Source organism: Trichoderma breve, chromosome 1 (assembly GCF_028502605.1).
Source record: "Trichoderma breve strain T069 chromosome 1, whole genome shotgun sequence".
Lineage (NCBI taxonomy): Eukaryota > Fungi > Ascomycota > Sordariomycetes > Hypocreales > Hypocreaceae > Trichoderma > Trichoderma breve.
The window spans coordinates 1,615,797-1,638,772 of record NC_079232.1 but is presented as its reverse complement, the minus strand read 5'-3'; the positions used below and the strand labels follow the sequence as shown (position 1 = coordinate 1,638,772).

The 22,976-nt window shown below is 51.7% G+C and overlaps 7 protein-coding genes across 7 annotated transcripts; 5 read left to right on the top strand and 2 right to left on the bottom strand.

The window, feature by feature from the left end:
* Positions 1 to 150: 150 nt before the first annotated feature.
* Positions 151 to 3,981, bottom strand: T069G_00527 (uncharacterized protein; the record flags this gene model as incomplete). The annotated part of the gene is made up of 3 exons (XM_056167737.1): positions 151 to 268; positions 336 to 3,865; positions 3,925 to 3,981. The coding sequence occupies 3 exons, from the start codon at positions 3,979 to 3,981 to the stop codon at positions 151 to 153; spliced, it is 3,705 nt and encodes a 1,234-aa protein (XP_056033053.1).
* Positions 3,982 to 4,758: 777 nt separating this feature from the next.
* Positions 4,759 to 5,333, top strand: T069G_00526 (uncharacterized protein; the record flags this gene model as incomplete). The annotated part of the gene is made up of 4 exons (XM_056167736.1): positions 4,759 to 4,767; positions 4,835 to 4,848; positions 4,930 to 4,955; positions 5,020 to 5,333. 4 exons carry the CDS (start codon positions 4,759 to 4,761, stop codon positions 5,331 to 5,333), a joined length of 363 nt encoding a protein of 120 aa, XP_056033052.1.
* A 663-nt stretch (positions 5,334 to 5,996) lies between these two features.
* On the top strand, positions 5,997 to 7,737 carry T069G_00525 (RNA polymerase II-binding domain-containing protein; the record flags this gene model as incomplete). The annotated part of the gene is made up of 3 exons (XM_056167735.1): positions 5,997 to 6,146; positions 6,214 to 6,997; positions 7,040 to 7,737. The coding sequence occupies 3 exons, from the start codon at positions 5,997 to 5,999 to the stop codon at positions 7,735 to 7,737; spliced, it is 1,632 nt and encodes a 543-aa protein (XP_056033051.1).
* Positions 7,738 to 8,890: 1,153 nt separating this feature from the next.
* On the bottom strand, positions 8,891 to 11,173 carry T069G_00524 (protein phosphatase 2A regulatory B subunit (B56 family) domain-containing protein; the record flags this gene model as incomplete). The annotated part of the gene is made up of 5 exons (XM_056167734.1): positions 8,891 to 9,254; positions 9,317 to 9,615; positions 9,684 to 10,637; positions 10,707 to 11,039; positions 11,150 to 11,173. 5 exons carry the CDS (start codon positions 11,171 to 11,173, stop codon positions 8,891 to 8,893), a joined length of 1,974 nt encoding a protein of 657 aa, XP_056033050.1.
* Positions 11,174 to 12,653: 1,480 nt separating this feature from the next.
* T069G_00523 (RNA polymerase III transcription factor (TF)IIIC subunit domain-containing protein) lies at positions 12,654 to 14,660 on the top strand (the record flags this gene model as incomplete). The annotated part of the gene is made up of 3 exons (XM_056167733.1): positions 12,654 to 12,854; positions 12,933 to 13,344; positions 13,399 to 14,660. The coding sequence occupies 3 exons, from the start codon at positions 12,654 to 12,656 to the stop codon at positions 14,658 to 14,660; spliced, it is 1,875 nt and encodes a 624-aa protein (XP_056033049.1).
* Positions 14,661 to 15,094: 434 nt separating this feature from the next.
* T069G_00522 (uncharacterized protein) lies at positions 15,095 to 16,467 on the top strand (the record flags this gene model as incomplete). Its single annotated transcript, XM_056167732.1, has 3 exons — positions 15,095 to 15,286; positions 15,360 to 16,060; positions 16,119 to 16,467. 3 exons carry the CDS (start codon positions 15,095 to 15,097, stop codon positions 16,465 to 16,467), a joined length of 1,242 nt encoding a protein of 413 aa, XP_056033048.1.
* A 743-nt stretch (positions 16,468 to 17,210) lies between these two features.
* Positions 17,211 to 18,911, top strand: T069G_00521 (DHHC palmitoyltransferase domain-containing protein; the record flags this gene model as incomplete). Its single annotated transcript, XM_056167731.1, has 2 exons — positions 17,211 to 17,358; positions 17,461 to 18,911. The coding sequence occupies 2 exons, from the start codon at positions 17,211 to 17,213 to the stop codon at positions 18,909 to 18,911; spliced, it is 1,599 nt and encodes a 532-aa protein (XP_056033047.1).
* Positions 18,912 to 22,976: the final 4,065 nt, after the last annotated feature.

Below are 22,976 nucleotides of genomic sequence, written 5' to 3'. Positions count from 1 at the left end.
ATTCCTTTCCCTTTCGTATCGTTTCAAGCGCCTCCGTCTTGGGTGTGCCAAATGCCAGTCTCTTTTATACCACTAAAACCTGCCCAGCGCCGCCGTATGTGCTTCCCTCCGACATACGATACATTACATAGATGAAAAGGGGAATCCTAATTAGTACCCTGCCCTGCTTCTGCTAGGACTCCTGTGTGGTTTTCGTGATGCTCTTTCTAGAATTAACTTCTGGCTTGTCGCCGCGTCGTAGCCACAGACTTGTGTAAGATAATGCAGTCTAATGTATCTCGAGTCAGTAAAGCTGCGTGAGTGTTATTTTTGGAAGTGTGCTGATGACCACTTACTTATCCTCTGCCAACTCCTTCTGCCGCACGTCTTCAAATCCCTGCTGGCATTGCATCCACGCAGCCGCCCGCTCTTTTGGTCTAATCTTCTTTACCCAAAGTCGGAAATCTCCGGTGACAGGCCGGTGATCGCTCACTCTCACTTCATGCCGTCTATAGTCTAGTTGCTGTACTCTGCCGCGTCCACGGAATAAGAGACGGTCACACCACGCGGGGCTTCTCCGCTTCTCGCTGGTATCATACGTGTCGGTTCCTACATCGTACTTGTATGTTGGTGCAAACGTGATTGGGAGTTCTTCGAATGCTCGTAGCCGTAGAGCTGGATTCCGGCGGCGCGCAACAAGCAACTGGTCACGCTCAAGAAGCTTGGCTAGATTGTTTTGCTCTACAGCCTTGACAACGGTATCTCGCGACATGGTATCGATACGGTAGTTGAGGTCACCGTTGAGAATGCAAAGCTCGTGGTCAAGAACCATGGAGCCATCTCCACCGCCGCTGAAAGTATCGATTCGAATCTCAGTGTCTCTTTCCACGGGGAATAGGTTGGCCTCGAGTATTGCCGCCGCATCGTTGTGGCGTGAGCTGGCCTGTGTCTGGCCAGCGGCCAAGTGACAATTGATAAAACACAGAGATGTGTCGTCCACCTGGAAACGAACCGCAACTGCGCCCTTGTTTCCATGCAACCCTCCCATACCTCGCTTTACTTCGGCGCCGCTTAGATGCGTAATCCTGTCTCTCAACGATGACTTGACAAAGACACAGGTAAACAGTCCCACCATGGGTGCAGTGTGGAGAAGGTGGTATAGGTGATCTGCCGGCATGTAATCGTCCAACGTTTTGAGTAGAAAGTCGCGCCAGTCTCGGTACTGATGGCTCATTCGTTCCTGGTCCGTCCCCTCCTTCTTCTTTGACTTGAGAAGCCGCTTTGCTGTCGCTTTCTTGTCCTCCAAGTCTACGAGCTCTTGGAACCCAAAGACCAAAATGTCAGGAGAGCCGCTAGATTGCAAAAGGTCCTGGAAAAAAGTGGCATCGCCATCAGAGTACCGGAGACTATGAGGGGTGGAAGCTCCAGCATTCCACGTAAATATCAGCGCTTTTATCTCGTCAAAATCGCAATATGTCGTGTCCTTGGACTTCATTTCGTCTTCAAGCCAGTCATCCTGCAGCATACCGTCCCACACTTTGATCCGACTATCTGCACCCAGTGAAACGACCTGCAGCTGATCCAACTGATATGCGCTGGCGAAATCCACCTTCAACTTCAAAACGGTATTGTCATGCGCCTGCCATTCCTTCAATACGACCCACGGCGTCTGAGCAACGTCGTAGACGCACACCTTGCCAGTGTTGTATCCTGCCCACATGTACTGGCCAACTCCAGCCAGCGTATTGATTTTCCACGTGCTGATATTGACAATCGTTTTGCAAGAATAGTCGGATGTAGAGAAGATGCTGATTTTCCCGTCAACGTGTCCCAAAAAGACTTTGCCAGGGAAACCCTTCATCAGCGTTCCGGAAGTAATATCTCCAGCACCCTCCACTGTGATTGGCCTTGCCAGGACCTGGAATGGAGTGCGGTTATCTCGAGTGGGAGCAAATATCCGCAGCTGCTTTCCAGTCGCTTGCCAGAGCTCATCCCCAACCACCATCGAGAAAGTTTCGCCTTTAGGCACCTTGTAAGTTTGGTGCGGGTGGTTGTTCAAGTTTGGTTCTCCATCGCTGTCTGGGCCCCAGACGTGGAAATTGCCGCCTTCATCCACAGTCCACATCTCATTCAAGTGTCGATATATCTTGGTGACTTCTGATTTTCCATGAATGCCCGCTTTGCAAATCAGTATGCGTTGTGTCGGAATCTCAACCTCCATAATCTCTCCCAGATTAGTGCCAATCCACACTTTGGAACCTTCTTGGTCAGGGTCTGCACTGGGCTTGAATGACACAGCAGTGGCCTTGACACCCTCCGTGTGCGCCAGGCTGACAATCTGCTCTCCATCTAGCAGACTCCAAACACGAGTCAAGGGGCCGGTAGTACAGACATACTGGCCACAGACGTCGAAAATACGAGGGTCATACTTTGGCTGGATCTCGTAACAACCCTTCTTGATAAATGGAGGTCGGCGGTTGGTACTCGAGCTGTCGGGGTATGCTGTGATTTGAGCTGGAGGATCGGATTTTGGCACAACTCCTCCAACCGCCCCTTCATTTGCAACAGGCATCGGAAAGTGTTTTACTGCGGCAGTTACAGCGGGCGCCGGAGAGGCGCGAGCATCCGAAGCAAGATGATCGGCCGCCCCTAATTCCATCATTGTCATGGACCGCCCATGCGCCTTTAGTGATAGTTGTTGGGCACTCGGATTGGAGACGACTCGATTCGCATTAGGAGCTGGAGGCTGTGGTACAGGAACAGAAGCTGTAGCAACTGGCGCATTGTTTGGCCCAGACGGCCGCGGCGGTTTAGGAGGTGGCTTCATTCCATTGTTCGCTACTGGCTGTGGAGGGATGTCTGTGGTTTGAGGTCGTGCTGGCAAAGCAGGGCGAGCGCTGCCCGTTATCTGAGGAGTGATGGGGCCCCTGGCAAGACCATTAGGCTCTCCTTCGCGTGCTGGCCTCCGCACAGATAAGGAAGGGCGAATTGTTGGCTGGGTTGGCTGGGTTGGCTGTTCAAATGCTCCTGCAATCTGCTTTGTCCTGCTCGGTGCATCGTTCTGCTGCGGTAGCTTTGGTCGCGCGGGCAACTCTGGGGGGTTTTCTTCCACCTTTTCGGGGATTCTCGCCTCGCCAACAGGAGAGGATTCCTGGGATCGACTAGGTCGTTTCGTAGCCGGCCTCCCTCTCGTCTCAACACCCGTAGCTGCTCTCATCAATGTTCTCTCTGATCGTGAGGCAGGGGGTGGCGGCGGCGCAGGTTTCCATTCCTTTTCTCGCTTTAGCTCAGCCGATCGTCTAGGAGGCGGTGGTGATGGAGCTTTCGAAATCCCTTGCTTTGGCGATCGCGGCGTTGCGGTACCGCTGATACCACCATTGCCGGTAGGAGTAAGCGGTCGACTTGGTATTCTGAGGGGCGTTGGGGATCGGCTCGACGTGGCGGAGGATATGGTGACCGGATCTAGGAATGGTGACTGCTCCCCCGGAGCAATATTCAGCGCGCCTCCTTTGGGGGGTGACAGAGGAGGCTGAACTGTAACTGCAGGCGGGTGAATGGGCACTGGCGGTTTTGTCGCGACAGGCGGTGGCCGTGTAGAGAGGGGAGGCGGTGGGATCGGTGCCCCTCTATCTCGGTTTGCAGGGGAGGCCGTTACAAAGGCTCGGTCCTTCAGGATCGATGGTTTGGCGGGAGTAATTGGGGAAATAGGCGTAGGCGTCGCGTCTTGAGATGCCTTGAGGTTTCTTAACCTATCCGGCTTTGGCCCCGGCGAGACGTTTCGCGATTGAGGGGCCGGAGCAGAGGCGGAAGCGGGCTGGGATTGAGGTTGCGACGGGCCGGCTTTGTTCATATTCTCGAACCGGGCGAGGAGGGAGGAGACAGGCCTCTGGAAGGAAGAACAGACGGTTAATATCTTGGCTAATACTTGATGCTGAGATAACTCACAATGGAAGTGCCATCAGGCCCGCTGCCTTCTGTCTGTTCTATACTAGGGGAAGACATGATTTCTGGTCGGTGGGGTCCTGGGCAAGACTACCCATTACACCCACGGCTTGGTCTCCTACAAGATCATACGCGCACCAAGAGATGGGGCAAGTGTGTCGTAGAGCACACGGACAGGCAGTTGGAGAATAAGCAGAAGAAAAACGTGTAGGGTCCTCGTGATAGGTGGAAATCGTGCGGCCTTAAGGGGGGAGGATTATCGAGGGGCAGAGCAGAGGATCGCGGTGACGAGCCGGAATTCGAGTGTTCGGACGGTATGAGCGCTGGAGGCTCTAGAGCATTATGGCACGGCCGGATAGCTAGCGAAACAGGTGAAGCATCAACCGACTGACTTCAAAGGGAACGAAACAAAGAAAGGGGGGATCTCCTTCAACTGTCGTGGGAAAAAGCTTCCAAGTTTGTCGAGGTGCTTGCGTGTCTTTAGATGGTGCGGATGATCTATGTCATATCCAGAAAAAGGCTGGGCCCATTAATTAGCACTGTAAATTAGATCTCGGTAAGGATGTCCCTGCACAGTGTGAGCCAGCGATCCACCACGGGTGTCTGAGCGCTAAAATTGTCGCTGAAAGCCAGTGGCAGCCAGTGCGCAGCGGTTCTTGGCCAATTGCACTTACAGTACCGGTGCATCGCCGCCTGCTAAGCTTTTTGATCCGACGACTTGGCTTTGTCCTAGCACATCAACTCGGAACTTCCATCTTACCGACTCCACCGCTGCGATATTTGACAAGCTCCTGAAATCACCGCATTCCTAGAATTTGTATTGTACCGACCACCACGATGAACACTGTAGGTGCCTCTCGCTTTGGCTCTAGCACTGGGATCAGACAGCTTTTTGCTTACTCTCGTTGTTCAGGTTAAATCTTTCTGGTACTAGCCCGCCTGTCCTACATGTCACTGCTCACGAACACAGCCATTTGCTAACCAGACATGCCATGTTGTTCTGCGCAGGCTTGGATGGGGCTCCCTTTGCGTCGGTAGGCAGATACACTTACACTGTTCTCCTTTTGCTGAATCCCTCAGCTGATATGTCATGGGCAGCCGGTGGCGGTGCATACTATTTCGCCAAACAGCAAATCCGGGCTGATCGCCAAGCCAAACTCGAGGCGCACCACAAGAAAATAGCGGCCAACAAGGCCCTGGAATATGAAGCGGCTGTGGCCTCTGGCAGTGCTGTAACGAGCAACGGTGGCCCTGCAAGGACTGACAATGCCGGTTCGCCGAGCCAGGAAGCCAGCAACGATCCCGCGGCCACGAGGCATGCGCCAGCGACAGAGTCTGAGCGTGTAGCCGAGAAAAGCAAATACGAGAGCGATACGCCGTATCGAGCTCGTAAAGGGGACAGATTCAGCTAAAGAGACGAAGAACAAAGAAGAAAAGAGGAGCCTCGTTTGATTGGGGTTTATGCTGGGCATCCATGCTGGGCTTGTATATTAACTTCCATGGTGTAAAATAATGCCCTTATTAGCAGGGTTGTATATAGTATTCGCGCCGCGCACTGACGCATATCCATTCTCCAAGCCCGGCTCAATGAAACAAAGAATGTTGGCAATTGACAAAGAAAGTTGTAAGTGCAATTAGCATGTGACGGGACAAACCACGCGGCAGGCCTCTAGAACCAGGGTGCAGCTGTTTGTCTATCATCCTTTATCCCGAGTGAGATTTTTTCTCTGTTGGTACCTCTTCAACTTCCCTGTGTGTGATAGTCTTGGATTCTGCAAATTTATTTTGCTTTTACAGTAACAATATGGATCATAATCACATCTTTCCAATTATCCCGTCAACGTTCACCGTGCTTCTTGCATTCCATACAAGCTCATATCATCGACCCAAAGCTTTCGCGAGCTTCGGAACAAGCTCTCGCAAGCTACAAGGTACCTCCGTGGTTTTCCCGGCATCTGCGACAAACTTCCAGCCTCGAGCAACTTCAAGCTCCCTCGTTAACCTTTTTTATATCTGAGCTCTGGGAAAATCAACGGCATTCTTGCACCCTCGTCTGGGCCGCCTTTTCGCCCGCCATGGCTTCTCCAGAGCTGGCCATCACCAAGGCGACGCTGTCAGCGACTCTCTTTCGCGCCGATCCCGTCTCGCTGAACCGCGCCGCGGTCGACGACTTCTTCTCGCTGCTAGACAACGCCATCGTCCAGTGCTCCCGCCAGAACGTTCAGGTTTGACACATTGCTCGCAAGCATTTTGTCCCGTCCGCGCACAGATCACTAAACTCCCCTGGGTTAGAAATGTAAGGCTTGGATAGTCGAGAACATTGTGCCTTCCTCCGCGCGCTGCACAGCCTTGGGCAAGTTCTGGGCCGTCTTGTCCAAGAATTTGGCTGTAGAGAATGACGGGAAGCGCCCCAGCACCAAGAGACGGAGGCTGCATCTCCTGTATATTGCCAATGACGTCCTTTTCCACGAAGTCGTGCGCCAGAGCAACCGAAAGCTTGGAGAGGCGTGGGCTGGAGTCCTACCAGCAATGATTGGGAATGCGGCAGCTTTCGACAACTGCCCCAAGCACAAGTCTAAGCTGAGTGAGCTGATCAAGCTATGGGAGGATAAGGCGTATTTCTCCCCCGAAGTGGTTACCCAGCTTCGCACAGCTTTGTCCAATGGCTCTGCCGAGATAACTGCAGTAAACCTCGAACTCTCGGAGAGCTCACTGAAGCTCGCAAAGGATGCGCCATACATTCTGCCCTCCTTCCATGGAGATGCTTCTGTCCCCTGGTATGATCTGCCTGCTGGAACATGGTTACCTCACATCACCCCAAACTCTTCTAGGCCTATGATCCCCGATCAAGTCCGTCCCATTCAGTTGGCAGCTGGGCCTGCTGAGAAGCGAGTTGTGGATGCTGTGAAGACGCTGCTCAAAGATGCAGATTACATTTACTCCAAGGATAGCGATCCGGGTGACGACCCCAGCACGGGATATAGCGAAATGGGCGAGCGCATCATCATCGACGAGATCACAGGCGAGGTTATTGGAGGAGAGAGCTACTATGGCTGGTCTCGCCAATTCTGTGAGCGTATGAGGGAGAGGCTGAATAAGTCAAAGAAAGCTTCCACAGAGCGTTCGCGATCTGCATCCAAGTCGCGACCACGATCAAGATCAAGAAGCCTTTCCCAGGACCGATCCCGAAGCTCCTCTCCGCCTTCGTTCAAACGCCCCAGGCTTTCGTCGCGTTCCAGGAGTCGCAGCCGACAACGAGGACGGTCGTATAGCCATAGCCGCAGCCGCAGTCGTAGCTACAGCCGGAGCCGCAGCCCTAGTCGCCCCCGTGGTCACAGTCGTGATCAGAGCCGCGACCAAGACGGCCGAAGTCGAAGCCCAGGTGCCAGGTACGGCAACAACGAGCGACCTGACTCGAGGTTTCGCTCGTATGATGATCGGCCTCCTCAACCTCCTCAGCCTGCCTCTGTGCCACATATGCCATTTCCTCCTCCTCCTCCTAACTCTATGGGATTCCCATTCCCGATTCCACCACCCCCTCCTCCCCTGAGCGGATTTCCGCAGTCATGGACCCCTGGTACGGTACCTCCTCTGCCGTTCAGTGCTCCCCAAGACGGTTGGGTGCCTCCTCCTCCTCCCCCCAATGTGGTGGCTCACCTCATGAATATGAACCAGTTCCCCACGGGATCTGTACCCCAGCCGCCGCAGCCACCTCAACCGCCTCTGCATAACAACCATTATGGACGCGGAAACGGCGGGTATAGGGGTCGTGGAAGAGGTGGCTACGGCCGTGGCGGCTATCGAGGGCAGTATTAACTGCTCGTCGTCTTTTAAAAATACCAATTTATAATGCAGGGCGTTTCGGTCAATGTAATGACAAGAGGGCTTGTCTCGGGTTTTTGTAACGATTTTCTTTCTTAGACTCAGATTTACGTGATGAACATGGCTCGTAGGCCTCACGAATAGTGTATTGTGTATTGCTAGATATTTACCCTTTCAATTAAATCTAATAGAAGCTATCATGACGATGCTACTTAAGGACAGACACTTGATAGATACCTTAAGTGAGAACACACCACTGTTTACGTCAACAGTCTAGAAAAATACACAGTTCAAATACAATACATGAAAAAGAACAAAGCAAATAGTCTATTCGAGTCAAGTACACACAAAAGCACACACAATGTCCCCCACAACTACCAACCAAAACCCAACTCACACCAACCCCCCATCAGCAAGAGAGAGAAGAAGGAGTAAAACAAAAGAAACCCCCAAGCTCTCCCTCCTGAACATGGAAAAAAAAACATACAACCGCTATTCTACCAACAAAAATGCCCTCCTTTCTCATTTTAGCTTCAGCCTTCTCTCCCACTTCAGCTCCAACAATGCCTGGCAATCTATAGCCTAAACACTCTTTTTTTCTCCTTCTCTGCTTCCATGTTCAGGGGCAACATTGCAACACTCCTCATTCTGCGTTTTTGGCATCCCCTGCAGAAAAGCAATAAAGGGATAAAATAAAAAAGGACAAAAAAAGGAGTAAAAAAAAATAATGATTATTGGATCGACCCCCCGTCGTACATGAATCCTGCTCAATATCGGTGTTTTGCAAGTCTGCCTATGCAGATGAACATGAGAAAAGGACGAAAAAAAAAAGAGAAGAATCATCAACATTACTTGAGTCACCAAGCCCCTTCGCAGCCCCATTCAAGCAGTCAGTCCCCTTATAGCCCGAGCCCCGAAATTTTGATCTGCCATCCAAAAAAAAATCCCTCCCTGAATACTACTGGGCAGCTCATGATCCCCCGGCACCTACAAGAACAGTACTTCCACTGAGTCTATATTGCAAGACTCTCGGCTGCCAAGAAATTAGCGGGAAAGGAGGGCCATTGGACGGGCAGAATCAAGAAGACGAAGCGAAGCAATTGGTCGTCAACCTGTAGGGAGGAAAGGCTCGTTCGTCAAACCGAGACTATCTACTTCGGTTGGACCCTACGGAGCTTTGTCGCTCGTGAGCGTTTTGGCGACCGGTGGCATCTTGAAGCTTGAGCGAATCAAGGCGTTTTTGGTTGTCTTCAGCAGCGGGATCGACCTCATCGACTCGTGGGAGGTTACCTCCCTGAGCCCTGCCAGGCGCCTCAGCGTGGCCCAGGCCCAGTGATGCTCTCCGCTCGTCAGCCTGCTGAGACAAAGCGGCCCACTTCCGCTCCCGCAGCGCTTCTCGAGCTGCTGCACTGTTCTGCTGCTCCGTGTAGTCGTGGGAGCAATCGTCGAAGAGTTGGGGGTTGATCTCCATGAAAAGCTTCATAGCATTGTAAACCATGCCGTGGATTGTTCTGCTCACGCGTTAGTTCATACGGTGCCAAATTTCCCAACCCAAGAAGCGTCGTCAACATACCTATTCCAGTGACCCTTAGAGTTTTCGTAGAGAGGAGCAAACATGATGGGAAGAATGATTTCCACATTGTCGCTTACAAGGTTGCAGAAGTATTCGTTGTTCCAGAAGTACAACGCACGCTCGGCGACTTGGAAATGAGGGCTGGCCACTGACTTGGCAAGCTGGTGGAACAGAGGCTCTTGGACCTTGGCGAATTCGGCCGGATCCATCACTTCGAAGATGTCTTCAACCTCATTCAAGAACATTACCTCCTTTGTGCTGTTAACCTTTGGCCAGTAGCGTAGCAGCCCAAGAACGACCTATGTGGAGCCTTTTGTTAGTATACTAGCAACATACTTGGTAAGATTGGTGAAGAGGGCCTCCTTACATCTTCGGTGAGAGATGCGTCTTTCTCCAGAAACTGAACAATACAATAAGCGAGTTGAGGGTGGTACATGCTCAAGCTCTTGGGCTTGTGCAGGGGGAGCAAGACGCGGGTTAAGAAGATTTTGTGCTCCTCCTTCAGAGGCAGGGCGAATCCGTTAATAATGGAGCCCAAAATCTCTAGGAGCTCGGCAATGCCGTTGAATCTCTCGGTTTCGTAGGTGAACTGGAAGAAGACGTTGTTGATTGATCGTCGAATAAACGATCGAAGGTTGAGGAACTTGCCGTAGATGCGATGCAGGGTCGTCTTCAAGAAGTCTCGCTCTCGGGGGTCCTCAGAGTCAAAGAGATCCAGCAGCTGGAGCACAAAGCTGTGGTCAATGTGGGCCTTGGCAATGTTGGTGTTGAAGTCCTGGCTTTCGATAAAACGTAAAAAGAACTCGTAAACGACCTGGATGTGCGGCCAAGCAACCTCCAGAACGGGCTCGTCCTCCTCCGGATCGAAAGCCTCGCCCTGGGGGTTCAATGGGGGCGGGATTGGTCTGAAAAGGTTCTTGCTGAACATCTCAACGACTCTGGGATACATGGGCTCGGTGATGACCTGCCTGTTGTTGGCAACGTAATCCAGTAGTTCGTGAAGAGCTAGTCGCTTGATCTCCTTGGCTTTCATGTCACCACTAGCGTCGTTAAAGTCAAAGATGACATTGCACTGATCGATCTTTTGCATGAACAGCTCCTGGCGCCTGTTAGGCGGTACTTCGTGGAAGCCGGGAAGCTTCTCCAGCTCGCGATGGGCGGAAATGTCAAATCGCGATGAGTGCTGTCGCTTTGGTGTCCGCAAGCCTTCTGGGATAGCATCTCGGTTATCCATGCGATTGATCATGAGAGACTTCTGGCCCGGTTTCGGGGGGGCTAGTTCATGGGGCATCGTCTCGGTAGCTCCAGGAGGAGGGATGTGCTAGAAGGGGGGAGAAGAACAATCAGCGTCAAAAGTCGTGAGCGGCTCGCGAGCTTGAGCGAAACTTACACCTGGGGTCGGGCTGATGACAACAGTTGGAGGTCCTCTGCCACCCGCATTGGCACCGTTGGGGTTGGCAGCGCCGCCCATGGGACCAAAGCGGTCAGCGAGGCCTGGTTGAGAAGCACCAGAAAGGCCAGATGGCTGGCCAGCACCGTGATCGCCTCCATGGCCAGCATTCTGCGGCAGCGGCTTGTTGCGTAAGTCGTTGAGGGTCGATGTCGAGGACGATGGGGTCAGTACCGGGGACTGGTTGGAGTCTCGAGACGAGGGAGACGAAGTTCCATCCTTGGAATCCTTATTCTTCTTGGAGGACTTTGTGGCATCTTTGCCTCGAGAGAGCTAGTTGGACGACTTGGCATCAGCGGCTGCCAGCTAGCTGGACAAAGGGGAGCGACGCCGACGGACAGCACCTAGAGCGCGCAACGGGTATCAAGGGAGGGGGGACTCACTACTCTCTGGCTGAATCGCTTCATCTTGGCTTGCAACGCTGCTCAGGAATAACTATATCGAAGACCGGAAGCCGTCCAGCCAACTCCGTAGCCGCAGTGGGGTAGCAAGGCAACACACAGTCGGGATGCGGAGCGGAGGTGAGGCGAGCCTAGGCGAAGGGGGGCAACGCCAGCTATGCCGGGGGTAAACGGCGTCGTCGGGCCACGAAGGCGCGTGTTTGCAGAGGCGATGGCAGAGGCGATGACCTGATTGCGTCGACGTCTGTGTAGGAGGCGGCTTCGACCTGGGAGGGACAGAGAGGGCTCGTTTGGACGCAGGAACGCGGGTCTCAGGGAGCTGGTCGGAGACAGCAAGAGGGCAGGGGTCGATCCGGTGCGATGGATGGCAGTCCGCCCAGAGTAGAGTAGCAGGATTGGATTGGATTGGACTGGGCCGGAGGGTGTTGGGGGCGGCTTCAGGGTGGCCAATTGTCGTCTGGTCGCGCAGAGTCGACGTCGAGAAGGCGATGGGCTGGTCTTTGGCCTTTGATCCGCCTGTCGCCCGAGAGAGATCGCGAGATAGAGATGAAAGAGAGGTCGAGAGGCAGAGGTAGAGAGCGTCAGCGGCGGGCTGGATGCTGGCAGCACGCTCAGATCAGATCAGAGGAGCTAACAACAAGCAGCTTGGAGGTTTAGCCGTCAGAGAGGCGTTGACGCGGGGGAGTTGCTGTTGCTGAAGAGTCGAGACGTGGAACCTGAACCTGCCTGTACGGCTGTACCTGTGCCTAGCCGGCGCTCAGGCGATCACTGCTGCTGGGGAGTACTGCCGGGTACCTGTCCAACGACCCGGCTGTAGGGGCTGGGCTGTAGCCTGTAGGGGCTGTAGGGGCCGTAGGGGCGAGTTGTTCGCTAAGGACTGGCACTAAATCCGATTCCCCCGTAGCGGCTCGAATGCTCCAGCTACACAATAGGGAGCTGAGGACGGGACTGAATCAATTGATCGCGACGGGAAACAAACGAGAGAATGGACGGCGACCAGCTCGCTCAATAGGCATGACACCTTTTGTGATTTGATCCCACCAAAGGACTGTCGTCTCCAATAACCCGGGCATTCAGTGCCAGTGTTGTCCAAGCTCCTCGACAGGCCTTCATACTGTGCGGCATGTCTTAGGGCACTGTCCAGGCGCTGCAGTGGTCAGGATGGACAGTGCCGCTGGCCAATCGGAAGTGCAGAAGCTCGAGTCTCAAACACCGCCCCAACAAGCGCGTGATGCGTAAATTACGTACCTCCTTACCTGGGGCCTCATTTAGCGTCTGGAGCGACACGGTGCGCGATGCCCCTGGCCTGTACTGTATGCCACCCCATTCCAGCTCCAGTTGTTTGATTCAGACTGTTTCGCTAGCTGGAGCTTTTTCAGCAGCTGTTGCAGGGGTCTTGTTTGGCATCCATCAAATCCACCATTGATCCATCCAGATATGAACGGAAGCTAAAAGGTATTGAAGCTTCACGAAAAAATCCTTCGCCATGGACACGCCTCGTCAAGAGGACGTGGGAATCGGCAGCTCAGGAAGCACAGCGAGGAATCCGGCTCGGGACCGCCGCGAAGATGGTGCTCCTCGATATGCCATACCACCAAGGGAGCTCACTGCGGTCGAGATCCCGGCAGTTGTCGAAGATGTTGACCGAGCTGTCAAGGCCTTTGGCAGGGTTCCTTCTCTACGACATGTAAGTGTTATGCCGTAGTTCATATGCAGCAGGGTGTGTCTTGTCGATTTGCTCATAAACAAACCTTCTTGCGTATAGGTCCTGGATCCTCTAAGAAACTCAATACCATTGTATATAAATCCAGAGGAACCTTTTTGTCCGCCCATCATGTCACATAACGCCAGGTCTCATAATATCGTGCTCAAGGTCACAGTTCCCAAACGAACAGGGAGGAAGCGCAAACGTGGGACGAACGAGCCCTGGCAAGGCGACGTAGAGCTTCAAGGCGTCGATGAAGCCTCACCCTCAGAAAACGTCCGTTCCATAGCACGTCTCGATGATCCAAGGCTTTTGAGACGCAAATTGGAGGACAATGTCGACAAATACCACGTCGAGGCTGTCGGATTGATTAAGCACACTCATCGCTTCAGGGGCCTGGCAGATTTTTACTGGGACATGGACAAATCATCATTCGCGCAGAGATTTGTCAACCAAGTGCTGCCCGGAGATGGTATATAATTCTCTTTGCCCATGCCATTTGACGACTTACTAACTACGACCATAGTCGAGAAGCTAAAGGAGTTCAAGTTTGCACCCGGCATCGACCAAGGCTCGAATGTGGACATCATACCGCCGCCCATCTTCACCCACATGAGTCTGCCATTCAACTACTTTTATTCACAGAACCCGTATGTTCGCTTAACAGAAGATGGCGGAACCGTCAACACAACAGCGGTCAAGCAAGTTGGCCACTTTATAGGAACAGAAGATGCCGCCCCTACCGGGCCCCAAATCCCCCCCGACATGACTGATCCGCGTATGGTGGAGGTTATCGCTCAGCTGGAAGAAGCATTTGAAGACCGTCCAGTCTGGACTCGTCGTTCTCTATTGAACCACCTTGCCGGCAAGCTTCGAAATTGGAACGAGCTGAAAAAGTACCTCAACTATGCGGCTTATCAGTTCAAGGGTGGGCCTTGGAGAGATGGAGTAGTTCCGTACGGAATCGACCCCAGGACAGACCCCAAGTATCGCATATACCAAACCCTCATGTTCAAGCTTCCTAAGCAGAAGCGAGCCCGTAAAGACCAAACCTGGCAATCCCTCCGGAGGGTCCAGATGGGCCGAACAAAGGAGTTTGTCCAAGAGTTATCGGCCAGCCACATGTTCGACGGAGAGACGTACCACACCGATGGCAAGGTGTGGCAGGTGTGCGATATTACAGATCCATTGCTTCGGGAGCTGCTAGATAATGCAGAGGTGCGTTCGACGTGGGATGTTAGTAGTGGGTGGTATCACGGAGGCTTGTGGGCAAAAGTCAAGGCCATTATGAAGACGAAGCTTGTGGCGATCCAGTTTGGTCGGCAGTTGACCAAGGAAGACTTCGCCCCAACGCTTCAGTGCGGAGATCAGACGCCGATTCGATCTACCTCGGCCACTTTTCATCTTCCTCTACCTAATCTAAACCTAACAACTGAGGAGCTCACGCAACTCCGAGGTCGAGAGCCGTCCAAGAAGAAGAGCCAGGTCTACAATGTGAGAGTTCGCCCTCGCGCTAAGATTGACATCGATGCTATGGAAGGACAGTCTGTTGTTACATCCCACGATGCAGATGCAGATGCAGACCTCGAGGCAGACGCAGAAGCGGAGGCAGCGAGCATACTGGGCAGGATGGAACAGAGCGAGGACTCTGAGGCTGGCAGCGATGATGATGACGACGAAGATGAGGATGACGAGGAAAACGAGAACGGCTCTGAAGAGGAAGAAGGGATGGGGCACACTGGCTTTGAAGGAGACGAGGACGACTACGGCGAGATGGATGACGAATAGTGGTAGATTCGTAGCTGATAAGAAACTATCATCGTCCAAAGCTACACGATGTTAAGCTTCGGTCAGATAGTTGCACTCAAATGTGCCTCCTAAACCAGTGTGCAGACAGAAAGCCCATACATTGTGGTCTGATAGTTTTGATGGATGCGGCTGCAAACGCAAATCTACAGCCGTGATTCACTGTGCACCTGCCCTTCAGCGGCTCTGATCCCTATCTGAGGCCGCACCTTGTGCCTTAGGCTGCCTATGCTTTTATCTCACTTCTATCTCATGCAAACCTAATGCCACTATTTATTGCTCTTTCACCCCCAATCCTCCGCTTTCTCCCTTTCCATTTTGCATTAATCCTTTTCTATCCCACTCACGAGACGATAATTGACCTTTGGGTCTGCATATCCCTATTCTACAAACTTTCCACTTCCTCCAACAGCACAATGGATTCTTCTCATCCGTTTTCCGGCGGGCCTTGGTTCTGCAAACACTGCCAGAAGCCGTTCTCTGTTTGGGAACACTTGGTAGAGCACAAGAAATCCAAACGGAATGAAAACAAAGAGGATCACATTCATTGCAAGTTCTGCGGCCGAGATTTTCATACCTTGGAAGGAGAGATGAAGCACATGCAGGTGGTAAGTCAATCGGCACAAGCCTTCAACCTTTCTGAACAAATTAACACAGAATCCCTTCTAACCCCCAAAACAGGAGCATCCTCTTGAGCAGAATATTGACTGTCCCGGCTGCGGCCAGGGTCCTTTCAAGCGCCTAGGCTCTCTCATGAGCCACATCGAAAGAGGGTTTTGCACACGCATCGACAGTGACCTCCTCGATGAGCTCAGAGAAGAGAAGCTCGAGTTTCCACGACGCTTGGAGCAGTTGACTAAAGAGTCAATCATGGGAAATTACATGAAGTATATGCCATCGCCCAACGCAGACGCTTTAATCTCGGGCTGGCACGTTGAGAAGGAGGCGCCTTCATTCAAGATGGTCCCAGAAGAGTTCCCGGACTTGTCTACCACAGCAGTTGACACACAGCCTCTCTCTGTCACCACGGCAATCGAACTAGAGCCTAGCAAAGGCAATCATACTGATAAGAAGGCTGCCCAAGGTCCGCTTAAGCTTCCTTTTAGATTAGCCAATAAAACAGAGATAGCACCAATCTCCAACAGCGAAAAGAAGGCCCAAGGTTCAGGACGACTTCCTCTCCGACTACTCTCCGGCATCAACCGTGACAACAATATCGAGGCGCCAAGCACTGTTCAGCGGCCTCAACCGGTCTTCAAATCGGGTGTGAACACTGTCGTCGCGGGCATGGATCCTGATGATCCAAATAACCCGTCATTCAACGTAGCTCGCTATCGGTGCCCAATCACTGAGAAATGGAACTGTCCAAAAGTACCGTGCAGGTTAGAATATTACTTCAATTTATGGATTAGCCCATGTACAGACATTGACATTGTGTAGAAAAGTGTTCAAGACAGCCAAGGCACTCATTGGCCACCTTCGATCGCCAGCTCATGGAAACAAGACGTATAGATGCCCGTGCTGCCTCAAGATGTTCAAGACTTTGGCAGGCATAACCTCGCACGCGGAGACTAGAGGCTCCAAGTGCCGCATTCAAGACACTGTTCACTACGAGATTTTCATGGGCCAGCTGACGGCAGGCATTGTTGATATTGAAAGAACTCGATATCAAGACGGAAGCATCATCTTCAAGACTTCGGAGCAGGCGAAACAGAGACTTCGTGGAGAGGTCAAGGGGAATAAGTCCAAGGATCCGATCGATGTTGACCCAGAAAAGGTTTACTGGTAGAGATAGCCACAGCTTCTTGCCGGCTTCTGTTTTTTGGAGGGTTGATGAATTAGTATCCCCTATTAGCTCGTAGTCTTAAGATTCAGGTAAGATGAAATCAGAGATTGACGAAAGGAACGTAGGATCATAGCTAGTAGTCACCGCCGAGAATGGCGTTTAGCAAGACTAGGAAATAACGATTTGCTCTCAAATTGATTAAAAGATACATAAAACAGTGAGCCGTTGCTTGTAGGAGCAATGGAGTTGTATTGAATTCATGTTCATCGCGCACATTCCATAGTCAAATAGTATAGGGTAGGTCTGCAGTTGCGGCTACGGGGCCTTGACTGTTCTAGAAACTGGACAAAGCTGTTTCAGGCTGAGGCCCGGCGACTCGGGAAATGTCCCGAAATCAACTGCGCCCCTGGATGACCTAAGCTCTACTAACCAGGTGTACGAATCCCTCCAAACGAACAGGCTTGATTGCTCAGCGCCAGCTGTCAGATTGATTAGACAAAAGAGCAATCTCAAATGTGCGAGTCGACCCGTCGCAGCCAATCTCGATTGCCGAGCCGAGTGGTTCCTTATTCGTTGCGAGACTGACTTTTGGAACAAAGAGAGAGTCGATCCGATCCCGCCCGCTGAAGACCAAGACCAACATCACGACGTAACGACGAGGGGAGGCAGAAGCGAAGCACCAGCAAGGAAGGGGTCGGGCTGCGGCTGTTTTAATGGAAGACGAGTCGTCCAGCGACAATCCCAGCATGGCGTTCCGTTGGGCGCGCCGGTTCGAGCGCGCGTGTTGCACGACGGCCAAATACTTTCCCTTGGCGTTTGTCTACGGGTTGACGTCGTGGGCGTGCTGGGTGGTGGTGAGCATTGGGAGCGAGAGCGACGGTTCCCACTGGAGAGGTAGGTGAAAAGAGAGAAAGAGAAAGAGAGAGAGGCATGGCAACGGTGTATCTGGCAAGAATGGCTGGCTGACAAAAGACTGGCGCGCGCGCACACATGTAGGCTCGACATCCTCATTCTTTGGCGTCTTACTCTACCTGCTACTCAACTGGTCCTACACGACGGCCGTCTTTACGGATCCCGGATCGACGACGAATGACGACGGCTACGGTCTTCTCCCGACGAGCGGCGGCGGCCAGAGTCGCATGGCGACATCCTTCACAGTCAAGAGCAATGGAGAGATTCGATTCTGCAAGAAGTGCCAGGCCCGCAAGCCGGACCGCACGCACCACTGCTCGACGTGCCGCCGATGCGTGCTCAAGATGGACCACCACTGCCCTTGGCTGGCGTCGTGCCTCGGGCTGCGCAACTACAAGCCCTTTATCCTGTTTCTGGTCTACACAACCATCTTTTCCTTTTACGCCTTTGCCGTCAGCGGCACGTGGTTCTGGACGGAAGTCATGGACGACTCCAAATATCTCGACACGCTGCTGCCCATCAACTTTATCATGTTGGCGGTCATGAGCGGCATTATTGGGCTTGTCGTTGGAGCCTTTACATCGTGGCACATTATGTTGGCGTGCAGGAACCAGACAACGATTGAGTGTCTAGAGAAGACGAGATACCTGTCAACGGTCAAGAAGACGCTGCATCAAGCCCAGAACCTCGCCAATGGCTTCCCACAGGCGAGGCAGTTTGTTGACTTTCACGCGAGCGCGCTGCCTGGCATCACCACTAGGGAGGAGGGTGAGGAGCGGCGCACGCAGGAGCCAACGCCCCGGGTGCAAATGTCATATGAGGAATTGGAACGACACCAGAGCCGCAAGCGCTATGAGGAGTACCTCGACGAGCAGGACTCGGAGAAGCTGCCCAACGCCTTCGACCTCGGCTGGAAGCGAAACCTGCTGCATCTCCTGGGACCCAGCCCCTGGCTGTGGTTCTTGCCCATCTGCAACACAACCGGAGACGGCTGGAGCTGGGAGGCCAACCCGAAATGGATCTCAGAGCGCGAGAGGCTGAGGAGTGAACGAGAGGAGCAGCGGCAGCGAGAGGTGAACGCTGGCTGGGGATACGGAGGAGACATTCCGTCGGCCACCGCGGACGTCACGGGTAACTACCACGGCCGCGGACCTCTGAACCCGGTCAATGGTGGCGCGAGAAGAGCTCCGAGCAAGGCGGATCGCATTCTGGGTAGAGACCCGAACATGTACGCCGACAGCTCGCAAGACGTGCCCATGCGAAGGCTAAGCCCGCGTGGCCGCGCGGCGCCACCGGAAGATGATTTGCTGGAGACGGATGAGGAGGAACAAGGCAAGTTCAGCCCCGGCAACGGCTCCCAGACGGCCGCCAGCCGGCTCGAAGCTGAACGGGTCGCCATGAGCGTAGTGACCAATACACGCTCTTGGGGTCGCGGCGGCGCGAGCGGAATGTTGCGCCATGGGAGTCAGCAAAGCAACAACAGCAGCCGAATGGAGAGCCCGAGCTCCGAGGTGAATGACGATGGCGTCGACTGATTGAACGAATGACGGATGCTTTTCGTCGTCGTCCCATTTCCGTGTCTCCGATTTTATTCGTTTCGTTTCGTTTCTCTTTTTCTTCTTTTCGACATGGCGGTTCGGCCTTTTTTTTTTTTCTTCCAATGTGGCGAGTAATCTATTCGAAGCTTTAATCTTGTTCTACATTACTCTGTCTTATTACACTTTACACTACAGCGGATTTGGAACAACTGGTAAATGGAAAGGGGGGGTTAAGGGAGGAGGAGAAGGTTAAGACGGCGAAGATCCTGCTTCTTTTTTGTTTTTCTCCCGTCCGGAAAGAATGAGATTTTGTTTAGACAGAGTCAACCACGCATCCCACGGCTGAGATGGAGATGACCAAGGGGGGTTTTGGTGATGAAAAGAGGGGAAAAGGGGGCAAGTTCTCTCTATACGCCACTGGGACGAACTCCCCTTTTTTGAATGAGAAGAAACGGATGGTTTTAGTGTCTTACGCATATATATGAACGAGCGGCAATGCTTAATACCGTGTAGCTGCTTTTCTTTGCTATTTAGAGACGGGGGGAGATTGAGGAGGCCTCTAGAGAAAGCAAAGAGCCTTAATGTCTTTTTTTACTATGGTTTCTTAGTTCCAAGGTGGCTCTTAATTTGTGCTTAGTGCTTGTTGGAAGACCGACTGTTGCTTCAGTTAAAGAAGCTGACGTCTGTTATCCTACTAGAAAGTCTTGGCCGGCTTGATTATCCGGAATAGCAAAATATGGAAATGCTTCGTCATTGGCATATTATACGGGTATACCGGTATTACTTCGTGTTCACGTCTTTTGGATTTCTGGATTCACGCCCCCCCTTTTTGACACCGTTCGCGTTCGCGGACACTATTTCGGCTCCGACACGCCGACGTTGAAAAGGGAGAGCAATTCACTGCCCAGCAGAGAATGGGAAAGGCAGATAGGCAAATAGGCAGCAAAGAGAGAGAAATATAGCTCATTGCGGGGAGATAGAGAGGGGGCGTGTATTGGCGTGCTGGTTTCCCATTAGAGGCAATTCGTTCGAAGGCCGATTCGAAGAAAACGCGGCAAACTAAGCAAAAATGCCGTTATTACATGGATGTTCCATGTTTGTTCGAACCCCCCCCCCCCCCCCCCCCCTTAACTGTATAATAGTACGATACGAGTATACAACATACACATACGCGTTGCCCATTGTATTTAGTTCGATGGGCTGCAACAGGGACCATCCAGGTAGAGCGAGAGCCAAGAGGCATGGCAAAGCCGGTATCCGTTAAACACGCGTTTTCGAAGAAAAGCAATGGAAGGCCAAGAAAGCTGAAAATTGAATGTTTCCCCCACACCCCCTGAGTTTCATCATCATGGCCGAATCTCTTTTGCCCGAACGAAATCTCTCTTCGATTCCCCCGTTGTTTCCGCTCGGGGGTTTTGTCACACGCCTCCCCTGCTTCTTCTTCTTATTCCCCCTTGTCACGGCTTTTGTTCTTTTCATTGAAGGTATTACCTATTGTTACTGTATCTGGCAATTGTACATATGAATGAGGTCATGTCCCTCCGACGGGGCTCAGCCTTAAGGGGGGCCAAATTATTTCCCTGGGCTATTTTTTGCTTTTTGCTTGCGTGAAAGCGACTAGGGGTGTGATTGTGATGACAAGTTACGAGACGAGATGGCCACACTTCGTATGCAAGTGCGTTTTTGCTCGTTTTCTCGTCAAATACGAAGTTCCATACGATATTAATTAAGCAACGAGCTGAGCTGAGAAAAGAAAAGTGAGGCTTTGGGCTTGGCGTGTTTTACCGCTACGGGGCAAATGCAAACCCTTGTAGCCCAGCGCATTTGCAGTTCAGATTCATGCCAGCGCGACAACGACGTTTGATTGATTCCCTTTTTCTTTTTTTTACGTGATTGGCATGGCTGATTTGGTTTGACAGGTTGGCAGCTGCCTAAGGGCAAAGGCTAAAACAAGGGCACAGCTGGAAGTACTGCTTTGCAAAAGGTACTTGTTCGGTGTCGAAGCTGCTTGTACCTTTTGATTGACCTTGTCCAATTACTAGGTACTCTCCTTTTCTACGCACACCCTCTTTCTCCGTCTCTTACTGTATATGCTTCGGATACTCAGCATAAGTTTTTGATCAAGCCGAAACGTAATCTTTTATTGTTATTACTATTTTTCAATGCTCTTATTCTCTGGTTTTCATTTTATTATATGTCTTCACATGCTTTGTACTTTCTTTCATACGAGTAATTCCTCGGAACAGACGCAATGCACTGTAGATCCCCCTCACATCAAAATCTCAAAATCCAAAAATCGAAACAGCCAAACTTTCCCCCGCTCCCACTCCGGCGCCGTTTAGCACTTCTTCTAGTCAGCAATCTAAACTGCCTCGAGTAATACTTTTCAAACAATGACCATTCTTTATCTCTCTCTCTCTTCTTTTTTTCCATCATCTTTTTTACTTTACCCTCTCCATATAGTACATAGTAGTAATTAGTAGAGTTGAGAAAGAAAAAGACAGCTCGCCATCTTCTTCTTCCCCGGCACTACCAGTACACAAACGTCTCGGCCGGCGCCAGTGAAAGCTAACTAGCCAGCCACGGGGCCAACCAAGGAATTGGAGAAAAATGCCACGTCAAGGCGGACCGCGACAACTGTTTAATGCAGGACATAACAAAGAAGAGGGAGGGAAAACGGTCCGGGCTAACAAATTGGCTTTTCTCTGCTTCCCTTTCCCGCGACGCCCTTTTCCCCCCTCCCTCGGCGTATTACAGAAGTGCGACGGAGGCTACTCCGGAAGCTTTAGTCCAGAAATCCTTTTGGTTTTCGATTGCGAGGCCTTGACATCACTTATTTATGCGGCCTTGCTTGGTTGCTTTCATGCAAAAAGGCAGTATGGGTACACATACTAAGTGCTTACATGTCACGTCCCGTCGAGGCAGCATAAACGTCTCGTTCTCAAACCCCCCTTGCCCGGAAATCTCGCCTCGGATCTTTTTGGTTTTGTTTTCTGTTACATTTGACGTTGGTCATTTAAGTCAAAAAGGTTACTTTCCACGCCAATCTTCAGCTGCAGTGTCTGAAACAAGGCCCGAGATGTCAACGAAAATCTTAATCTCCAAAAAAACCAAAACAAAATACAGAGATACAAACATTAGTAAGTAAAGAATACCTTGATGGAAGAGAGGCAACGTCACGTAACGGCTGCTATTCACCCTCTTGGTTAAGCCTCCAGTATCTCTCCCACCTCATTCCCCACCTCTCGCAAAACTCACTTATATTCAAACTCTCCGCTAGAGCCGCACAGCTCTGTTTCGGAACAGCTCCCCTTAGCCCAACGAGGCAATAACCGAATGAACCGTCTCAAAGTAGTAGCAGTGCTAGTTAGCTGTAGCTTTACTGTAGCTGTTAGCCATTCCCCGAGGTACCTTTTCCCTTTTTCCCTTTTCCTCTCTCTCCCTTGCAACGATTATGTAGTGATGATGTATCCATGTACTCTTTTTTTCTCTCAACACACACCCCCTTCTCCATTTCCCTCCTTTATTCTCTCTCTCGTTCTCTCTGCCTAGCCCTTTTCTATTCCACTCAAATTATTAATAAAACAAAACAAAAGTCACGTTGAGTAACTGCCGATCTTTTCCTATTTTCTCTTCCCCGGGTTCATCCCAATATTTCAGATTAGCTAAGCTGCCTTGGCTGCCACATGAAACGTGCATCTGCCCATCAAGTATCCAGTTATCGCACATTCCAAAAGTCCGCCCGCTAATCTAATCCTCCCATTGCGAATCGCAATCCTGCGTTTTTGCCTATCAAATCCGCAAAGAACAAAGTTGCAGGATGCTGCAGATTGATTATCCGTCACGAGGGACATTGCAGTACTTGGACTACACGTCATGGTTCCATCCCGATGGCAAAATAAACACATAGACGAGGCGAAACATGTTTATGCCAAAAATACCAACTCCAAAAGATCCCCCCTTGTTACATTCTAGAAACCACCAAGGAACACAAAATCAATGCCAAAACACGCACAGCCTCTATGTACCCTAAAAAAAGCAAAGAAAAACGATAACATAATA